This window comes from Camelina sativa, chromosome 3 (assembly GCF_000633955.1).
Source record: "Camelina sativa cultivar DH55 chromosome 3, Cs, whole genome shotgun sequence".
Lineage (NCBI taxonomy): Eukaryota > Viridiplantae > Streptophyta > Magnoliopsida > Brassicales > Brassicaceae > Camelina > Camelina sativa.
This window is the reverse complement of record NC_025687.1, coordinates 27,722,281-27,743,600: the sequence shown is the minus strand read 5'-3', so window position 1 is coordinate 27,743,600 and position 21,320 is coordinate 27,722,281. Positions and strand designations below refer to the sequence as shown.

General features: G+C 37.4%; 5 protein-coding genes and 1 pseudogene across 5 annotated transcripts in view; 1 reads left to right on the top strand and 5 right to left on the bottom strand.

The window, feature by feature from the left end:
- On the bottom strand, window positions 5-783 carry LOC104778386 (PRA1 family protein F2-like). The gene has a single exon (XM_010502824.2). It carries the CDS (start codon window positions 702-704, stop codon window positions 135-137), a length of 570 nt encoding a protein of 189 aa, XP_010501126.1. The 5' UTR covers window positions 705-783; the 3' UTR covers window positions 5-134.
- Window positions 2,361-2,747, bottom strand: LOC109130955 (uncharacterized mitochondrial protein AtMg00820-like). The gene has a single exon (XM_019241132.1). The coding sequence runs from the start codon at window positions 2,745-2,747 to the stop codon at window positions 2,361-2,363; it is 387 nt and encodes a 128-aa protein (XP_019096677.1).
- On the bottom strand, window positions 8,460-9,100 carry LOC104778385 (SKP1-like protein 14). Its single transcript, XM_010502823.1, has one exon. It carries the CDS (start codon window positions 9,044-9,046, stop codon window positions 8,507-8,509), a length of 540 nt encoding a protein of 179 aa, XP_010501125.1. The 5' UTR covers window positions 9,047-9,100; the 3' UTR covers window positions 8,460-8,506.
- Window positions 9,568-12,232, top strand: LOC104778382 (phospholipase D alpha 4-like). The gene is made up of 4 exons (XM_010502822.2): window positions 9,568-9,735; window positions 9,833-11,214; window positions 11,309-11,685; window positions 11,805-12,232. The coding sequence occupies exons 1-4, from the start codon at window positions 9,643-9,645 to the stop codon at window positions 12,230-12,232; spliced, it is 2,280 nt and encodes a 759-aa protein (XP_010501124.1). The 5' UTR covers window positions 9,568-9,642.
- Window positions 15,309-16,712, bottom strand: LOC104778384 (annotated as a pseudogene).
- The window catches only part of LOC104778381, a 1,862-nt gene continuing 587 nt past the window's right edge, over window positions 20,046-21,320 (bottom strand). Inside the window, exon 3 of the mRNA XM_010502821.1 lies at window positions 20,046-20,603. Coding sequence (XP_010501123.1) covers window positions 20,296-20,603 — 308 coding nt within the window. The 3' untranslated portion in view covers window positions 20,046-20,295. The remainder of the gene's footprint in view (window positions 20,604-21,320) is intronic.

Genomic DNA, 21,320 nt, shown 5'->3' with positions numbered 1-21,320 from the left:
GCTATGAATAAAGCAAGCTGTTTAACAAATTGAACATTCTCAAGCTTTCTCAATGACACCAAAGTAGCAACATAAAGAAAAAAAAAAAACAACAAATTTATAAAAAAAAAATGATCAAATTAGGTTATAATTATTTATGAGGAAGGGTATGACATGAGGCCTGAAGATTCAGTGACCGCCGCAGCTTCCTCATCAAGAAACAAATTATCACTTCTCCTAACCGCCGCGTGAATCGATAGCAGCACGGTGGCGGTTAACAACGAACCGAGGATATTCCAAGTAGCGTGAGTCAGCAAAAGCATCACGATCGTCAGAACCGATAAAGCGATGAGAACCGTACGATCGTCGATCTGGTAACCGAAAACCACAAGAGGCTCGTCGCGGAGGAAGTAGAGAAAGATCCAGAAGACGACCAAGATCGATAACACGATTAACGAGGTCGGGTGGTAGAGAAGGCTAAGGAAGAGGATGAAGAGGACTCCGATGGCGTAGTTTGCTCTGAAGTAGCCGAGGTTCGTCTTGATCCTCGAGACGGCGTCGAAGAAACCGTGTGGGACGGTCATGGAGTCGAAATCGAACATCGATTTCCATGGGCGGCGCGTGGCGAGACCGGATTTTATACGGTGTTTGGCGCGTGAGATGTATTCGAGATCTATCGCCGGCGATGGATGTGACGACGTCGGAATCGCGCCGTAGTTCGTCATTCTCGTTTCTTTCACGCGAGCGAGATTTGAGAGAGAGAGAGAGGGGAAGAAGAGAGTAACAAAGCAACAATAATATAAAAAAAAAGAATGTCAAATATAGATAAAAGTTGTTATACATAACCAAATAATGAAATAAATACATAAATGTTTGTATCCTGTAATAATTCTATCTAATGTAATAGTTTCCAACTTTCACACTATTTTTATTTGTTTTTTAGCACTTTATAATTACACTACCGCATTATCAGGCGGATAAATTTTTTTTAAAATAATAAAATAGTAATATACATATCTTTAAATTTTTATCTTGTAACATTTTAATATTGAATATGAACCTCTGGTAACTTGGTAAATCGTTTCGTGTCCTTATTGTATTGATTCATCTACATATATACAAATATACTAGGGTTACAAAGGACATAATTGGAATATTATATTATTCCTATTTTATCACTCTCCCGCAATCGAAGCTAGATTATTCATAACGTCGAGATTGGACTTGAACTCCATGAAAAAGGTGTATTGGTTGGACGATGGTATATGAATTACACATATGTGAGCCAAGGCAATGCGTTCGCGGACAAAATGTATATCAATTTCCACATGTTTTGTGTGTTGATGTTGCACCGGGTTGGACGAGAGATAGACGGCACTAACATTGTCACAATAGACAATAGTTGCAGTGTTGAGAGGACAATGAAGCTCAAGAAGTAGGTTCCGAAGCCAAATCGTTTCAGCTACAACATTGGCCACCCCCTCTGTATTCCGTCTCTGCACTTGAGCGGGAGACTGTGTGTTGGCGTTTGGACGACCAAGAGATGAGGTTGTCTCCATGAAAAATGCAGTATCCAGAGGTGGATCGCCGTGTCGAGGGACAGCCTGCCCAGTCAACATTAGTGTAGGCGGTTAAGGTCGAGTGCTTTGTTGGCGTGAGCTGCAAGCCATTCTGAATGGTGCCTTTAACATAACGAATGATACGCTTGAGAGGATTGTAATGGAATTCGCGTGGATCATGCATGAAGAGGCACACCTGTTGGACTGCGTAGGAAATATCAAGACGAGTGAAGGTGAGATATTGGAGAGCCCCTACCAAGCTACGATATAGCGTAGGATCCGAGAATGTCGGACTGTCGTCTGCAGAGAGTTTGGCTCGAGCATCCACGGGGGTTGTGACGGGATTACAATTCTCCATGTTGGCTCGTTGAATAATCTCCATGGCGTATTGAGTTGATCAAGAAAGAGACCCGCAGAGTTTCGTTTGATGGAGATTCTGGGGAAGTACTTAGCCGTACCAAGATCAGTGATGGAAAATTCACGATTAAGTGAGGAAATGATGTCATCGCAAAGAGCGGTGGAAGAGGCAGTGAGCAAGTTGTCATCGACGCACAAAACAAGATACGCCCTGCCTTTGGAGGTGTGGAAGGTGAACAAGGAGGAATCACATTTGCTCTATTGGAACTCAATACGATGAGCGTAGGATGCAAAGCGCTGATTCCACATTCGTGGTGCTTGTTTTAGTCCGTAAATTGATTTGTGGAGCAGACAAACTTGGTCTGGATTCGACGGGTCATGATATCCTGGTGGTTGGTGCATGTATACGATCTTGTCAAGGTCTCCATTGAGGAAGGCATTTTTAACGTCCAATTGATGAATGAACTAGTTGTGGGAGAGGGCGAAATAAAGCACCATTCGGATCATAGCTGGCTTGAACACGAGACTGAATGTGTCATCATAATCAAATCCAACATCTTGACACTTGCCATTAGCGACCAAGCAAGCCTTGTAGCTAGTGAGATTCCCATCTTCATCATGTTTGTGCCTAAATAACCACATTGAGCGCACAATATTAACAGATTTGGGATGAGGAACCAAGGACCAAGTTCTCTTTTTAATTTGAGCATCGTATTCTGCATTCATGGCACCATGCCAGTTGGGATCCTCAAGAGCCTTTATGTGAGAAGAAGGAAGAGTAGAAACTGTTTGAGTGAGAAGAGAAAGAGGTTGACGTGGTTTGGTAATGCCACTCTTGCTATGGGTAGTCATTTTGTGGACTATAGGTGGTGCTGCCACTGTAAATTGTGGCAGAGGCTATGTATTTGGAGGTGGCGGTACCGGTACTGGGACCGCGGATATCAGTGGTGTTTGGCGTAGTAAGGGAGAGCGGGAGGTGGAAGCTTGACAATGGGAAAAGGTGTTTGAATAGGTTGAAGAGTGTGAAATGGGAAGACATTCTAGTAAAAAATGTCATGACGTGAAATAATGATTTTTCGTGTGGTCAGATCGAGGCAGCGATAGACACTTTGAGAAGTGGGGAAGCCAAGATAGACACAGGCAGTAGATCGTGGGGAAAGTTTATGTGGAGTGGTTGCTAAAAGATTGGGGTAGCACAAGCACCCAAACACACAGAGATGATGATAAGAGACAGGCTGGTGATAAAGTTTTGTGAATGGTGTTTGGTTGTGAATGGCTTGAGAAGGAAGAATGTTGAAGAGATGAGTGGCCATGTTCAAGGCTTCCACCTAATATGTAGATGGCATGTTTGCTTGAACGAGGAGAGTACCCACAAAATTGTTCAAAGTGAGTAGGGTGCGTTCAGCTTTCCCATTTTGTTGAGAGGTGTGATGACAAGAAAAACGAGAGGTAATGCCTTGTGTGGCAAGGTGAGCAAGGAACTTGTGATTTTTGTATTCCCCACCATTATCACACTGAAGAGATTTGATTTTCCGGCCAAACTGATTGTAAACATAGGCCGAGAAGTGTAGAGAAGAGGAGAACACTTTAGATTTTTTGCGAAGAGGATATACCCAAACAAAATGAATGAAATGATAAAAAAAATGACACAATATTTGATCCCACTTATGCTGGAAACTGGGGAGGTCCAGACATTGGAATGTATTATTTGAAAAGGTTCTGAAATACTAGAAGCAGATGTATCAAAGGGAAGTCTAATGTGTTTCCCAAGTTGACAAGCATGAGAAAGAGAAGAATCGGGTTTTGAACAGTTTATTGAACCATTAGAAATGAGAGAATTGAAAATGGTATTTCCTAGGTGGCCGAGACGACGATGCCACACATTTGAGCTGACAGAGGACGACATAAAAACTTGAGGAGACGAAGGAGGAGCGGACGAGTTGGTAATGGATTAGAGGGACCCCGAGCTGTTACAACGGAGCAGAGGTTTTCGTATGCTCAATTCCTTAACAAGAAAACCAAAAGGATCAAATTTAATGGAAACCTAATTATCTGTTGTAAACTGTCTAACAGAGACAAGATTTTTGATGATACATGGGCACACAAGGACATTATGAAGGTGGAGAGGACGAGACTTAGAAGGAAGAGAGTGATAGCCAATAGAAGTGGTGGGAAGAGAGGATCCATTTCCAACGGTCACAGAGGGAATAGTGCTCGAATTAAAAACAGAACGTAAGGTACCTGGTTCCGAGGTGATGTGTGCCATGGCAGCGGTATCCATATACCAGTTGGAATCTTGCGGCTTCTGCAGTGCATGGTGCAAAACGCTTGAGCAATGTTCGGAGGTAGAACTATTGGCATCGTGGGACCAGCTGGTATGGTTGGCTGGTAAGCCCCGAGAATGCTAATATTGGGAGGTAGAGTAGTGGAAACGTGATACGCCATGGGAGATGAGCGCCATTGTTGTTGGTTTGGAGCCCATGGTTGAAGATTCCAGTGTTGTTGTTGAGGTGGAGCAAGCTAGTATGAGGGTTATTGCTGCATCCACGAGGTGTTGTTATGATGCGAATTGTGCCGAACACGACCACGATAGGTGGTATTGCGTCCACGACCTCGCCCTATATTTTGGTGACCACGATTCTACTGAGAGGAGTAGCTCCGCGGATGGGAAGAGCGGCTGTTGGTCTCATGATGTGGAGGCGGCGCTGCAGGACCTGCATTGGTGTAGAGCAAGTGGGGTGTAGAATGATCAAGGGGAGCAGGTGTGGCTGGTTTTGAAGGTTTGTTGAGACACTCCTCTTACAGGAGAAACATGGATCGAGCAGCTGCAAACGATGGTAATGGTGACTTGTGTTTGATAACATTGTGAATGTTATTAAGTTTTTCTGAAAGTCCGTTTAGCATATGTATAACCATCGCACGCTCAGAGACAGGGGAATCAACATTCACAAGCAGATCCGACAAAGATTTGAGTTTTTGACAGTAGTCATGAACCAAGAGATCATCAATCGTGAAGGATCGCAGTTAGTTTTCCAATTGAACTGCGCGAGCCTCCTTGTTGTCACGAAACATGTTTTCAATGGTGATCCACAGTTCACGAGCTGTACACCGCGATTTCAGAACCATGTCGAGGAGGGAAGGGTCGTGCCGTAGATCCACATTTTGACCAAGCCATCACGTTCTCTCCAAGCCGTATCTTGAGGAGTTGCAGGAACCGATGTGCCATCAAGATGTCCAGAGACGCTGAAGCTGAGGCAGTGAGTCTCAAAGAGTTCACGCCACACATCATGATTCATCTTCTGCATATCAAGAACCAAAGGGATGTAGGGCTTGATGTGTGTCAGACCAAAAGCTTTCTCTGCCGGTTGAGCCATAGGGAAAAATAAGCGATGAGACAGACAATGATTGAGGAGAAGACAAGAATAGAGACGAAGATCAGAAGCGTAAGAAGAACAGAGGAGAGAAGCGACAATTTGTTTTTAAAATAGGTTTTTTTTAGGGTGGCTCTGATACCATGTAACTTGGTAAATCACCTCTTGTCTTTATTGTATTGATTCATCAGTATATATACAAGTACAATAGGGTTACAAAGGACATAATTGGAATATTACATTATTCCTATTTTATCACCTATCATATTTCATTTAAATACTCCCTCAGTTCCGTTATATAAGAGTTTTAAGGCTTTTTTTGCTCTATTTTATAATAATTTCACAAATTTCTATGTAATTTTTTATTAATATAACAATTTATGACTATTTAAGCTATGCAATATATTTTTCTATTGGTTGAAGTTTTATAAATGGCATAATATTTGTTGTTTATTAATCTTTGTGCTTTTACCCAAAAATTCTTATATGACAGAGAGTACTATTTAAATATCTATATCATCATAATAAACCATATTTTAAGTTTAATTATACATTTCATCTTAATGCATAGAACTACATATTTTATATCAAACACAATCAATACATCATATCAAATCTCTATCTTAGTAATAATTGAAAATACAAATAAAACTTAACAATATAATTAACAAAAAAACTGAATCAACATTATTTAAAATTTATTTGTTATGTTGTTATCTCATAAGTACTAATTTTACCTCATGTCATAATCAATTTTAAATAAGTGAAATATATAAAATAAAAACATATACAAAGATATAGAGACATTCTCATCAAATAACTGAAGATTCATTCCTATAAATTATAATCTATTTCGAATTATCTTAGGTTTTAACATATGCATTACAAAAATACATGTGTTGAAAGTATAACATCAAACATAAAAAATATTACTAATATTCTTAAATGATTTTTTTAAATGATACATATTAATATTTGAATTTTTTTTTATCTAGAATAAATTTCAGCGTTAGACATTCAGTTAAGTAATCACATTCAACTATCTATTTCATCGTAAAACCATAATTCACTTCTTCGTGGATTAGAGTTAAAATTTTAATAAAAAAAATAATATGAGCATCATATGAGATTATATGTATATCGGTTAGTATTTTAAATTTAACAATCAAAATAATCAGTAAAAAATTAGTTAACATCCACAAAAATTTTGGAAATCTAAAAATATCCAAAATATTATTCTTTTATATGTCATAATTTCATAAGTAATACTTTTGTCAATCTTCATCAATTAACCAAAAATTCATTCCTACAAACTCATTTTTTTCCACGTTTCTCATATTACAACATGCATTACAATTTTTAAAATAAAACATGTAAAACTATAATAATACACATCATGTATTCATTTTTTTTCTTTTTAAGTTCATTATTCTTTCAAGGTTATGTGTGCTTACTTACAGTAAAAATTTATATTACAACGATAAATATTATTTATATCCGACTAAAATTATGTTAAATAACTTATGGTATTCTTTCTAACTTTATTATATATTATTTATTGATTAATATACATGCTTAATTAATTTCTTATTTGCTTACACATGTCAAATTTTATGGAAACACACATATAATATAATTAGCATACAATAGAAAATATATTGATTTTGTTAGTTTTCTTTTTTGATTAAGAAAATTATATTTTTAAAATATGTAAAATTCTGTAAATATAATTAGCTGTCCTACTACGTTTATAAAAAAAAATTGACAAGTGTCAACATCTAATCAATATATTTGACACGTGTCACGATCTCGTTAATGAGTAACTTGGACATCAAGCTTTCTATAATAAGATTTGTGGTAATACTTGTTTTCAAGTGAATATTATAACTCAGGCGCCAAGTACTAAAATTCAGTTGTTTACTTTCAGTTTATTTCTTGTTATAAGTCAAACACAAAGCATTATAACTCAGTCGTCATATGAATCTACGAGACCTTTCGTTTTCTCTTGAGTATTATAATTCAGCCGTCAATAATAAAATTCAGCTGTTTACTTTCAGTTTATTTTTTGTTATAAGCCAGCCACGACACATTATAACTCAGTCGTCGTATGACGTGGAATAGTTTGCTGTTGTGTATTTTTAAAAATATTTTCAAAATTAAAAATGAAAATTTAATCCAGGGTGATAATTATAATTACACCCAAAGCACTAAATATATATATAAGTATTTTTTAGACAATGTATAATATACCAGCAATATTCCTACTTTTCTATAACATCTGAAATAATTTTTTTCATTTTTTTATGGTTCAGTATTTTGAAGGAAAGCCAAAAACATAACTGGAAGACTCATCGTCTTGGTTCGTCACGGACGCGCGCGGACGGATTCTAGTTAAATATATCTTCTTTGGCGATCCTTCGTCCACTTGCTGCAAGAAGCTTACCACCTTTATATATAGAGAGGATTTCTTGGGCTACGTACGTTCTCGCATTTTTTCTTATGTGCAGTGTCATATATCACATTGTCGTTATTCTATAAAGTGTTGAAAAAAGAGTTTGTATTGTCCGTGTATCACGTTGTTCACCGGAGGGATATGGTTTCTTATCTAGCTAGCGGATAAGCTTAGAATGGAGATGAAACATGCTTATGCTTTGACAACAAAATTAGTTAATAGAGAGTAGAGAGACTAAGAACTGATCACATACTTGAGAAACGATCTTCCTCGCATGCTTCTGTTTTGTGTTTTTTGGCATCTATTTGAGTTTATACGGCCAAGACAACCCTTCAATTCATCCCTTAAACACAATTTCTCCAGACCACAACGCCCTTCGTCTTTCTATTTAATGTTTTTTTTCAAAGAGTTTCGACGACCTAGGAAAAGAAGAATAGCTTGTGTTACAAGCCATAGTCAATTATCTAGGTAAAGAACAGACAACGAAATTTAAGAATTTCCTCAAAAGACTCGCCATCAGAGCTTGCCAACACAATTTTTTTCGTAGACATTGTTTATTTTGAATGAAAGATGGTTTTTTTTTTTTGGCAGAGATATTGAATGAGACAGACTGTGGAATGAAATATTAAGTGTCGGTCGATTGTGTTGTGTTTTCTCCTTTTCACAAATTGGAGAACTGGGGTTATCGTGTTTCCTTTTTCTCACAAACAAATATGGAAAAGAGAGTAATAAAGTCACAACCCTAAAAACCAACAATTAGAGAGAAACGAAACAAAAAAAAAAAAAAGTTAGGGTTTTGGAGCAGCTGGTTCCTCAAAAGCCCAAGCGTTCTCCCTGCGAACTTCTTCTTCTTCTTCGGGTGTGTAATCGTTCTCGATATTAAAGATCTCTCGAACCTCCTCTGGCGTCATGTCTTTGATGTGATCTGCAACGCTCTGGGAAGTGAGATCAAGAAGGCCTTTGACGTTGAGATAGTTAGCAGCGAGAATGAGTTGAAAGATTGTCGCCAGATCTTTATCCTTGAGAAACTCTGCTTCCCATTCCTTGAGCTTCGCGGCTTCTTCTTCAGACATTGAATCATCGTCTTCCTTCTTCTCCTTGGCTTCCTTGCTGATCTCTTCTTCATCATCTACAACATTGACGTGTGTTTTGCAATACTCGATCACCATGGATAGGATCTTTCCGGTGACGTTTGAAAGCGGGATTGCTTTGTCTGCACACTCGTCTTCGATCATGTGCCTTACGATCTGCAGTTTTCTCGCCACCACTTCCTCAATTACGAAAGACTCGCCATCAGAGCTCACCAACTCAATCTTTTTCAAAGACATATTGTTTCTATCTTTTTGGCTGATGAAAAGAATCGGTTTTTATGCAAAAGCTATTGGAATGAGAGAGATTGTTGAATGATGATGAATGGAATAAAGAGGAGTCGAAGAAGTTCTATTTATAAAGTTTAAGAGTCGGTTAATTGTGTTTTCCTTTTCACAATTGGAAACCATGTGTTTCTTCCTTTATCTTCCAAGTCCCAAACATATATAATAGGAAAACCCAAATCCTAGTATTTATAAAGACACCCAGATATTTTCATACTTTCTCCATTTTACTCCTAAACTTTTGTTTAGGTACAATTTGATACATTGCTTTTTTTTTTTTTTTTTAATTCCTAGTAGTAAAAGCAGAGTCGAATGCTTGGTTTGTATTCAAAGACACTTCACCTTCAATTTTGTGAAAATATATGGTTGATTGTTTTCTTTAAGATTGTCCATGGAGAATCCTACAAGTTTTACCAATATCATTTACAAATATATATGGATGGACACAGCCTTGTGAACAATGTGATTGACCAGCTTCAAACATATAATCTAAGATTCACAAAGACAATTAACTCTCATACTCTTATAGATCCATTTTGAAAAACGAGAAGATGGAGATTAAAGAACAGAAAGATTTCTTCCATGGTACTCTCGAGATTACAATCTTCGATGCAACACCTTTTTCTCCTCCATATCCTTTCAATGTAAGTCTTCTATATATCATATGATGAATTAATGACTGATGATGTTATCGTTGTGTTCTTTCTCATGAGCTATTATTATCTTCTTCTTTTTCCACAGTGTATATGTACAAAGCCAAAATCAGCTTACGTGACCATCAAGATAAACAAGAAGAAGGTAGCTAAAACAAGCTCAGAGTACGACCGTGTCTGGAATCAGACTTTCCAGGTCCTCTGCGCACACCCGGTTTCTGACACGACCATCACCATCACGCTCAAGACTCGATGTTCTGTTCTCGGAAGATTCCAGATCTCTGCAGAACAGATCCTGACTTCTAATTCAGCAGTTGTCAACGGGTTCTTCCCTCTGATGGCACACAATGGGTCAAAGAAACGTAACTTGAAGCTTAAGTGTCTCATGTGGTTCAGACCGGCTTATCTTGAACCGGGATGGTGCAAAACGCTTCAAGGAGAGTCTTTTCAAGGTATTAGCAATGCGAGCTTTCCTCATAGATCGAATTGCAGAGTGGTACTGTATCAAGATGCGCACCACAAGGCCATGTTTGATCCTAGGGTTCATGATGTTCCTTTAAATGCAAGGAATTTATGGGAAGATGTTTACAAAGCGATCGAAAGTGCCAGGCACTTGGTTTACATTGCAGGATGGGCATTAAACCCTAATCTTGTCCTCGTACGTGATGATGAGACTGAGATTCCGCATGCTGTTGGAGTAACAATTGGTGAGCTTCTGAAACGAAAAGCAGAGGAAGGCATAGCAGTCAGGGTAATGTTGTGGAATGATGAGACGTCGTTACCGATGATCAAGAACAGAGGTGTAATGCGAACAAACGTGGAAACAGCTCTTGCTTACTTTAGAAACACAAATGTTATTTGTAAATTGTGTCCAAGATTGCACAAAAGACTCCCTACAGCGTTTGCGCACCACCAAAAGACAATCACATTGGATACACGTGTGACAAACTCAAGTACTAAGGAGCGAGAAATCATGAGCTTCCTTGGCGGGTTTGATCTTTGCGATGGTCGGTATGACACTGAGGAGCATTCGCTGTTTCGTACACTCGGAACAGAGGCTGATTTTTACCAGACAAGTGTAGCCGGAGCTAAGCTAAGTAGAGGCGGACCAAGAGAGCCATGGCACGATTGCCATGTGTCTGTGGTCGGAGGAGCGGCTTGGGATATTCTGAAGAATTTCGAACAGAGATGGACGAAACAGTGTAACCCTTCAGTGTTGGTTAACACTTCAGGGATCAGAAACTTAGTATACCTAACTGGGCCTACAGAGGAAAGTAACCGGAAATGGAATGTTCAAGTTCTAAGATCGATAGATCACATATCAGCAAGAGAGATGCCACGAGGTTTATCTGGAGAGAAGAGTGTACACGACGGCTACGTAGAGGCAATTCGGAAGGCTGAGAGGTTTATATACATTGAGAATCAGTATTTCATGGGGAGCTGTGATCATTGGGAGAGCAAGAACGATAGGTACGAAAGTTTTTTTTTTAACAGAACTTCCAAACATCTACTGTGCGATTCTGATCTAGTTTAGTTAATCATATTTAATATATGGAACCTGCAGCGGATGCATAAACTTGATACCTATTGAAATAGCGTTAAAGATTGCTTCTAAGATACGCACAAGGGAGAGATTTGCAGTGTATATAGTGATACCAATGTGGCCAGAAGGGCCACCCGAGAGTGAAACTGTTGAAGAGATACTTCATTGGACGAGAGAGACGACGTCAATGATGTATCGGATAATTGGAGAGGCAATATGGGAAACTGGAGACGGATCGCATCCAAGGGATTATCTAAACTTCTTCTCTCTTGCAAACAGAGAAGAGAAGAGAGATGGAGAGTTTGAACCAGTTTCGTTGCCTCATCAGAAAACACATTATTGGAATCCGCAGAGGAATCGGAGGTTCATGGTCTATGTCCACTCCAAGCTCATGATAGGTAACAAACAATCTACACAACTCGTCATTCTGAAATGAAAAAATATTGATGATTCGTTAAACTTCCATAAACTATAAGCAATTGAGAATTGAATCAAAGGAATTATTGTATGTTTGTAGTGGACGACGCATACGTTTTGATAGGATCAGCCAATATAAATCAGAGATCAATGGACGGTTGTCGGGACACAGAGATTGCAATAGGTTGCTACCAAACCGATACAAACAACACCAACGAAATCCGAGCTTACCGGTTATCGCTCTGGTATGAGCATACCGGTGGCCAGATCACGGCGGATGACTTATCATCGTCAGAGCCAGAGAGTCTTGAATGCGTCCAAGGGTTACGGACGGTAGGAGAGCAAATGTGGGAGATTTACAGCGGAGACAAGGTCGTGGACATGCTCGGCATTCATTTGGTAGCGTATCCAATTAGTGTGACAAGAGACGGTGCGGTTGAGGAAGTTGGCGACGGTTTCTTCCCTGATACCAAGACGTTGGTGAAAGGAAAAAGATCGAAGATGTTTCCTCCTGTTCTAACCACCTGAAAGAAAATATCCGAATTAGAGATCATATAACTTGCAATACATATGAATAAATAACATTCAACCAGTGTAAAATTATGAGAAGATGTATTTATCAATTAACACACTTACTGGTTTCTGTTATAACCTTTCTGGTTCTTTGTCTGTACCAACTCTTAGATAAATGGTCTCAGGTTCTGTTCTTTTGAAGCTTTCTCGCCTGCAACAAGGAAAAGATCAATCAAAACCTGTATAAACCAAGAAACGAGCAGCTTTTAATAGCTAATATTTATGCAACCATACAATGCTACGTGACACAACAGACGGGATTTATACACCTAATGTTTAATAGGTAAACGGGTATGGAGCGTGAAAGATAATCTTTTCCTATTCGTGTCCAAGCTTATCCAATGGCTGAGAACAAATGGCCCGCACCATGTACCGTTCCAAGAAGATTCACACTACTGAAGCTTGAATCTTTGAAAGCACTTGCAGATCCAGAGTAACGACTCTGTTCTTCCTCTAGAATATGCTGATCTTCAGAGTCTACATACAGTTCCAATACTATTCCATCTGTCCACGATAAGAACACACGAGGGCAAGCTTTGCCGAAATGTAAGTCGTTTCTAACTCACTCTTAAGCTGAATAGTACTCAGAGTCTTCAGAAAATCTAAAGGGAAGTAAACTAAGAACCTCTAGATATGTATCAGCGACAATCTTTTTAATCCTGGTAAAACCTACACCAATCTAATTTCATATCAATATAAAGCCTTGATCTTAAACCCACAGAAGTAGCAGTCAACTCCAGGAGTAAGTGACCTAATTCTATGTATTCCTTATCTAAAATAGCTTTGCCTTCATTCTTATCTATAGATCTCTTGCAGCCTCCAGAAAGTTATCATGGTTAAAATAATCCTTTCCAGTCAATTCTAAATAACTTTGTTTCCATGCTGCACCAGAAACCAATGTAGTGAATCATCTTTAAGAACAGCTACTTCTCCATCAGTCCAACAACTCAATTGTCATCAACATCTTATATTATATCTATAGATAATAATGTGAAATCTAGCTAAATGTCACAAATCCTCTAGTTGACAAAATTGCTGATTCCGCAAGCTCTACATAGATTCCAAGACCCAACTGGAAAAACTTATGATGCAGACATAAACTAGAAACATGATGAAATTGTGTATAGATAACAGAAAAAATCACAGTGAAAAATCTTAAGAGATATATGAAGACTATATAAAAGAAAACGATAGCCAACCTCCAACAGATATAAAATAATACCAAATTCAAACTTCCTCATAACGAACGTTTTGTTAGAGAGATTCTATACCTGTCTTCAGACTTGGTAGAAAGATAGTTTTCCGGAAGACAGATCAACATCCTTTGGAAAGAGCATACCCGAAAATCTGATGTAGCATCAACATAGTCAACAACACCATTGGCATCTCTTGATATATGGAAAGGTTCCTTTATCTGAAGGTAAAATAACTCAAAGGAGATGCAGAAGGTACTCTAAGACTATAGCTTTCTTCTTAAGAAAGTTGTTGCCGAGTGCTTCAATGCTGACATATCCTACTTAAGAATGCAGCTTGTATCCCTTCAAAAACAGAACTATTCATCTCGTCAACCAACTACTAGGATTCCAGGGATGCCCCATCGTACAATCCTGCTCATCGTGAAAGTCCCAATACTAAGAAATAAACTTCTGCATCTGAATGTCTGCCCTGGACGTTTCAGAATAGTATGGAGCAATTCTGACCACCTTCAATATTTCCAATATTTGGTGCAATGATCCCAGGTTAGACCCAGGCAGATAACTGCCATCTCGTGGTAACATGTTGTCCTTCCCATTCAGTGCATGCAGAAGACCCAGAAGCTGATGGAAGACTCAGATAACTACATAGACTAATTACCATGTCTCTGATGAAGTAACTCCACGAAAGTCGCTTTGGTTTGTCTTCTATAGAATCCATTTGTCATCCATGAGATGGAGTCTTCACCTGGCCTCCTAACTTCTGACATCATTTTTGTTGGTCAGAATCAATATTCAATTGAGATTCACCTCAGTCACCACCTAGCTGTGCATCAGCTCCAGACCAGCGTCCTTCCATTTGGTTTCAACAGTGAAAAATGTGGTACACCTAATGGCGCATGAGGATCTGATGGTAGAAACAAGAGGTAGATTTGCCAATCCATCAGATGAGTGCACGGGGTAGAGTAGGGTCCTGCAACTCCAAATCCTGACCAAGTCCAAAACTACTCACAGCACCTAGATTCAGTCCTAATGCAGTCACAGGTAAGGATGCTGATGGCTCAAACCCTGCTCCAACAATCCTTGTTGAAGGTATTTCTGACATAAAAGATACCGCTCATATTGACCCAGATGAACCTAAAGACGGATCTTTGCTGCTGCTGATGGAAGTCTGCTGGCATGATCCCAGGAGGGCGTTATATAGTGAATTCATTCTGAGAAGCCGCTCATTGTGCTCAGATGGCCATAGAGGATCGATACGTCTCTGTTTCTCCAAAAGTGTAGGTGCCTAAATCCCTTCACCAGTTGAATCAGCATTGACACTAGCAGCTCAAGACACTTCAATGAGAAAACACTGCCTCCTGGAGCAATCCAGAAATGGAAGTCCGTACAGTGTTCCCAACTCGTCTTAATTGAGCTTCTTCTGTAGCTCTTAAATGTAGTAGTAACTTACATAACACTGCTACTTAGAAACAATGATCTCTGGTAATCCCTCTTTATGCTTCCAGCAACAAGCAATTGCAGCGACTTTCTCCAAAAATTGTTACCACAATTAACAGCTTACGCTCAAATATCTCTCTAGAACAGGTTTCTAAAGGCTATAACCCCTTTGAAAGGTGTTAGCTCACCAGATCTTTAAAAGTTCAAATACATGAGAAGGAAGGAGTCTGGGATTGGAGAAAAAGGAGGGGATGCCCAGCAGAATCCCCTCCTCTTGTTAGTGCGAGTATGGTTTCTCAAACTTACTGGTACAATGGTAGAGTCCTCTGAGGTTCTATCAGAGGGATTATCTTTTACCAATAATCAAAACCAGGATGTAACAAATACGAGCAGAGGAATAAGAAGGATAATAGGACACAACTAATAGCAAACAGGAGAATCCAATCGTCAAATTATTGAAATAGATTAGCCATCTAAATTTGGCTAAAATGAAAATAAAATAAAAAACAATCTAAGTTACATAATCATAACGCCTTTTTGAGACAGCAGAAGAACTAACATTTAGATTTTAGAATAGATGCATACCCACAAACAACCAGAGGAGTGTTGCGAAGTGGGAAATTTAGTTGTCACCTCACTCTTTTTCCACAAAATCAATACAGATTTCAATGACGATCCAAGCGAGGTTTCTTCTGTGAGCCAGACCCATGGCTGTAATATTGACTCCTTTCCGAAGATCCCTACAAAAGAAGAAAAAGAATACAGGCGTGTCAAAGTACAAGCCCACAAGAATAGACCAACTTACGGATGCATGTAAGCATGAGTACCAAGAAACTATCGTTTTCGCCATAAGAACCACGGTAAGCTCCATCCATATTGCTGTAATTCATCCCATATGATCCACCTGCACGGATAACATATCACACAAGATAGCAGTTAGTGACGTAATGAAATACCAAATGTTTCAAAGAAAAATCTAAGATCATACCAAAACCCCACGGCCTACTATCAACAGTAGCAAGTTCAGCTCGTAGCTTTTCAACTTCGCGCGCCATAGAAACCATGTTCTTTTCCATTGTCTGCCTCTGCTCCATAAGCTCAAACTTTTCCTTCTTTTCATAGTCAATTGCATCTCTGTTCCAAAGGAGAGAAAGAAAAAAAAACCTCGTTTCAGCATTTACGACCCAAACCAGATGTTTATGCATTAAAATACCAACTACAAAAGCTAACAGAATGATTGATAAAAGGTCCAATCTTTATACCTAGCAAGCATAAGCTCCTTCTGAAGATCTTTAACCTCAGCTCTCATACCCGGAATCTGCTTGTTATCAGACTGCAATTTAGCCAGATCTTTCCTAAGAATCTGAACATCTCCACTTAGTCCACGCTTAACGTCATTAAGCTTCTGAAGCTCAGCGCGCAACTGGGAAGCCTCCTTCTTATAAGACTCCATAGCACGAACATCACCCTCAAGTTTATGCCTTTTCTCACTGAACTCCCTGGACCGCAGGTCTTGCTCAGCACGAAGATCAGAGATCATGAGATTCATCCGGTGAAGCTCTTCCTTAGCAGAGCCGAGTTCTCGCTCCAGAACCATTCGGTCCTCAGCTAGTCTGTGATTATCATTCAAAAGCCTTCTAATTTCGACTTCCTGATCTGAAGATCATCTAACAAAGATGGTGGTGGAGGCTGTAACAATGGAGGAGGGCCTCTGAGAAAAGGTCTCTCCGGAGGCAAATCACGCCGATGATCATGATAACTGTCTCGGTGAATCCGGTTTCTTCCAGACATTCAGAATTTACCTTCTCAACCCAAAAAAACAACAACCACAACAGCAAAAAATTCATCAATCTCACATTCTCGAAACATGAAAAGCAAAATCAAGCTAACCTAATACCTAGATTGATTGGAGCGTCAACAACTAGGAAATTGGGCATTATATAAAAATTGAGAATGAAACTTTTGTGAATTTGGCTAAACTGATAAAAAAAGAGTCAAAACCTTTTCTTTCTTCTGGAACAGAGCGCGGAGGGGGATATCGTCGTCGTCTTCTACCTTTGTGTTTTTTTTTTCTTCAGCTTACCTCGAACAGAACAAGGTTAACTTTAAAACTTGTCAGCGTAAGAACGACGCCGTGTTGTGTGTAATATCAAATGGGCTTCATATCGGAAAATTAATTTACAATTTGTAGGGATTGGAGAAAATGGCTAATTTAAAGATTATTTTGCAGAAAATTTGAAGAGAAAGTATATGTACATATAATATATATATATATATATATATATTTTTTTTTTCACTTTTCTTTTTTCAAAAATGTTTAATGGACCTCATAAAAAACTGGGTGATGCCATAAAATATAATACACAAGTCCAACATTTACAAAAAAAAAAAAAAAAAAATCTGAANATAAGGCACACAAGTCCATCATTTATCTATGAAATGTAAAGCTTGGAAAAATGTAAATACTTTGTGTTTCGAATAAAGTTGGAAATAATGAAATAATTATTTTTATTGATTTAATATTAATAGATGCTACCGAAATGCAAAATCCTTTTTAAATGCATTTTTTGTCATAACCTTGTCACTATTTTTCTTTTATCTTACTAAATAATAAAAATTCACACATATATATATAGATATATATTATTCATAATAGACTTAAATAAAGGATTTGCATTCATCGATACAAATGTGAGTTAGAATTCAATATTGTTTTTTTTTTGGTCAAAAGAATTCTATATTGTTATTGTCAATATATTTCAAATTTAAATTTGCTTTATGCAATTGGATAATTGACATGTTTATATGATATTTAACCCTTTCTAAATTAAATCATTTACTAGATGTCTAGATTTACGAAATCTCATCCGTACTGTCAAATATTTTTATAATTAATCAATTTATCCATCAGTCCAATGGCTAATATATATTTTATGCGGTTTGGGTCGGGTATTTCGGATTTTTGGATATTTCGGTAAAAGGTTCCTAGATCCATTCGGGTATTTCTAGTATTTGGATCGCATTTTGGATAAACATCCACCAGATTTGGGTCTGGTTCGGGTTTTATCCAATACCCGAAATATACTTCAGATTTGAGTTCGGTTTTGATTATTTAGATCTTAAGCTTAACAAAATTCTCGAATTCAATCCGAATTTTAAATATATCCGAATTCAAATCTCTCCACCTCTGATATTAAAGGTGAAGAAAAGATCTGACAAACATGTTTCTTGTTGAAAATGTTCTATTTGTTTTGCATTTCTTCTTCTTCATGTATTTTTAATATGTAAAAACAATATTTTGGTATCTAGATTTCATGAGTATTGAAGAAAAAAATGTAATTAAGTCTCTACAAAATAAGTAAAATCTCTCATATCTAAATTCTTTTTAAAAAAATTAGATATGAAAGATACCCGAACCTGAAATTTAGATATGAGAGATTTTACTTATTTTGTAGAGACTTAATTGCATTTTTTTATTTCATACTCATGAAATCTAGATACCAAAATATTGTTTCTACATATTAAAAAATACAAAGAAGAAGAAATGCAAAACAAATATAACATTTTCAACAACAAACATGTTTGTCAAACCTTTTCTTCACTTTTAATATCAGATTTGGAGAGATTTGAATTTGGATATATTTGAAATTCGGATTGAATTTGAGTATTTTGTTAAGCTTAAGATCTGAATAATCAAAATCGAACCCAAATCTGAAGTATATTTCGGGTATTGGATAAAACCCGAACCCGACCTGAATCTCATGGGTGTTTATCTGAAATCTGATCCAAATACTAGAAATACCCGAATGGATTTAGGACCTTTTTACCGAAATACCCGAAAATCCGAAATACATGATCCGAACCTGAACGGTTCCCGAATGCCCAGGCCTATATTATGTTGTTGTAATTTATTTCAGACTTCATTATTTTAAATATAATTCGCATATTTTCTCAATTCGATTTTTTGCGCTTCTAACACCTCATCGTTTTGATTAATAAATATATCAGCAAGCAGAGAGGAACAATTACTAATGAACCATGTAAACCATGTATGGTCAAAGACCTTCGCCTAATATTACTTAGTTTAGGAAGGCCCATGATGCACTCTCTGTTCTCACAATCAGGTCAATAGCCTTCTTAAACTCTGGAATATCACGCAAAGGTCTTAGACCAAAAGATTTGATTCCGGAACGAGAGCATGATCGAAAACATTGTAGCAGCGAGCGATTCATGCGAGCAAGGCAGATGAGTCATTGACTAAAGTAGAGAAAGCTAGGAAGAAGCATAATTTGATTGATTAACAATAAAACCGTCAATGGTTGTGATAGTGGAGATGGCCTAAAAAAAATATAAAATTGTTGATCATAATGATGTTTTAGTAACAGTTGGAGAAACGATCGAATGTAACTAGGCATGTCAATCAGACTAGCCTGACTCCATCCGGCCCAAAATCTGTAAATCTATTTATGGTTGAGTCTGAACCGATCCAACCCGAAAGATTGCCAGCCTTTATTTTAAAGTCTAGTCCGGTCATATCATGGTTATAGGAATTTTCTGGATTTTATCGGGCTTCTATTCAATAAAGAAAAATAAACTTATAAGTTATAACATCTTTTAAAAAAATTAAATCTATATATAAAATGAACCAATAAAACCATTAGTATTCATTGAATGAAATTTAATTTAAATGAAAATTTTAATCAAAAAAATGTTTATATTCATACGTAATAAACTACAAATTAAAATACTTCAAACTGCATTATTTGATAGAGCCAAGATTCTAATTATTAATTATTGTTAATTATTTCAAGTAGTTTACATTACTTCAAACTACATTATTTTATAGAACCAATCATACATTATTTTATAGGGCTTCTTATGTTTTGTTAATTATAGTTGTGTTACTATTATGGGGTATCAGATATGGTTGGTTTAATAGCTGTATGATCACTACTCATAATTGTAGACTTGTAGTAGAAACCGCTACTACTTTATTGGTTGTTTAGTCAAAGGAGTTTTTGTCTGCTGCTACATTCATAAATCATAATCACCCTCTTAAACCGCTACAATTATGTGTATATAATATTTTTGGTTGTTCAGTTTTGAAGGGTGTTCGAAATTCTCAACTTCAAAAAAATTACGACTCTTTAGCCCAAAAGAAGTCGAACCTTTTTCTCTATAGCAGTAACAGTTTCACAATGTCACAAAAACACAAGACCAAACAATGGATCATCAATGTTGGATGAAACCGAAGATACCAAAGTGACTGGTTTCAACATTGAAACGAAAAAAAAGGTTTCCAAAAGCAAAACATCTGATATCCACAAAGTAAGAATTGAAGAAACCAAACCAAACTAGAATCAACAGAAGCTGAACTTTTAATCCTCAGAGAGTAGGAATGGTTTTGGAGCCTATGAACTGTTTCAGAATCGCTTTCTCCTCGTCAATCCGTTTCTTCTCTTCTGCGTTTTTCGGATTTAATTTCCTTTTCTCCTCCAACATCCATTTGAAGAGCTCACGTTGTTGTTTCTCCGGAATTGGCTCACGTGCCTTTACCACCATTGGCTCTGCAACCACTGTGGAAGACACAGTCTTCTCCACAGTAACAGGAGCTGCAACTGAAACCGATTTAGCAGCTGTCTCTTCGTTTACAGGATCTATGTCCTTTTTCTTAGTTCTAAGGAAAAGATAACCTGCATAATGAACAAGGCAAAGAACCATCAGTATTTGAAATGAAAGTATCTGTGAAGGCATTTCTATCAAGATTGTAACTTCAACAAAAGTTCTTGGGGTATACAGATATAAACGAGTTGATGAAACTTGTATTTCCAAGATCAGGAATATAGAAACCATCAAATCTCAATGGAGCGAGGATTTTTATCAAGTAACTATCTAAAATACCTAATCAGATGTGGGGAAAAAAGGTAATCAATCAATAAACAAGGATAAGTCATGCATGCTTCAGCAGGAGACAAAATAAAAGCAGAGGAACTTAAGAATATGGTTAGTCTGCAACATTACGATACAGGTTTTATATAGAACATGTTACAGTGTGCATCTAAAAGTATAAATATGAGTAAAAATCCTTTCTTTTTTTTTTTGTGTATCAATAGAGAGAGTAAACAAACTCTTAAGTTAAAGGATCACAAAAGAGATCTATCAACCAAACTCAAACATTCGTAATATAGCATAACAACACATAATATGAAGCAGATCTCAGTGGTCCAAGCTTTTGTGGCTGATCAAAAACTTAATGATTAATAAACTCTTAACTTCAAAAGGATCCTCTTACTTAGTAACCATAACAACGAAAAAGTAAACCCTCGAAACCAGCAAAATCTTTACCCTAATTTGGATTTTGGAATACCCACACAAAACTCAGAATCATTAAAAAAAAAAAAAAAAAAAAA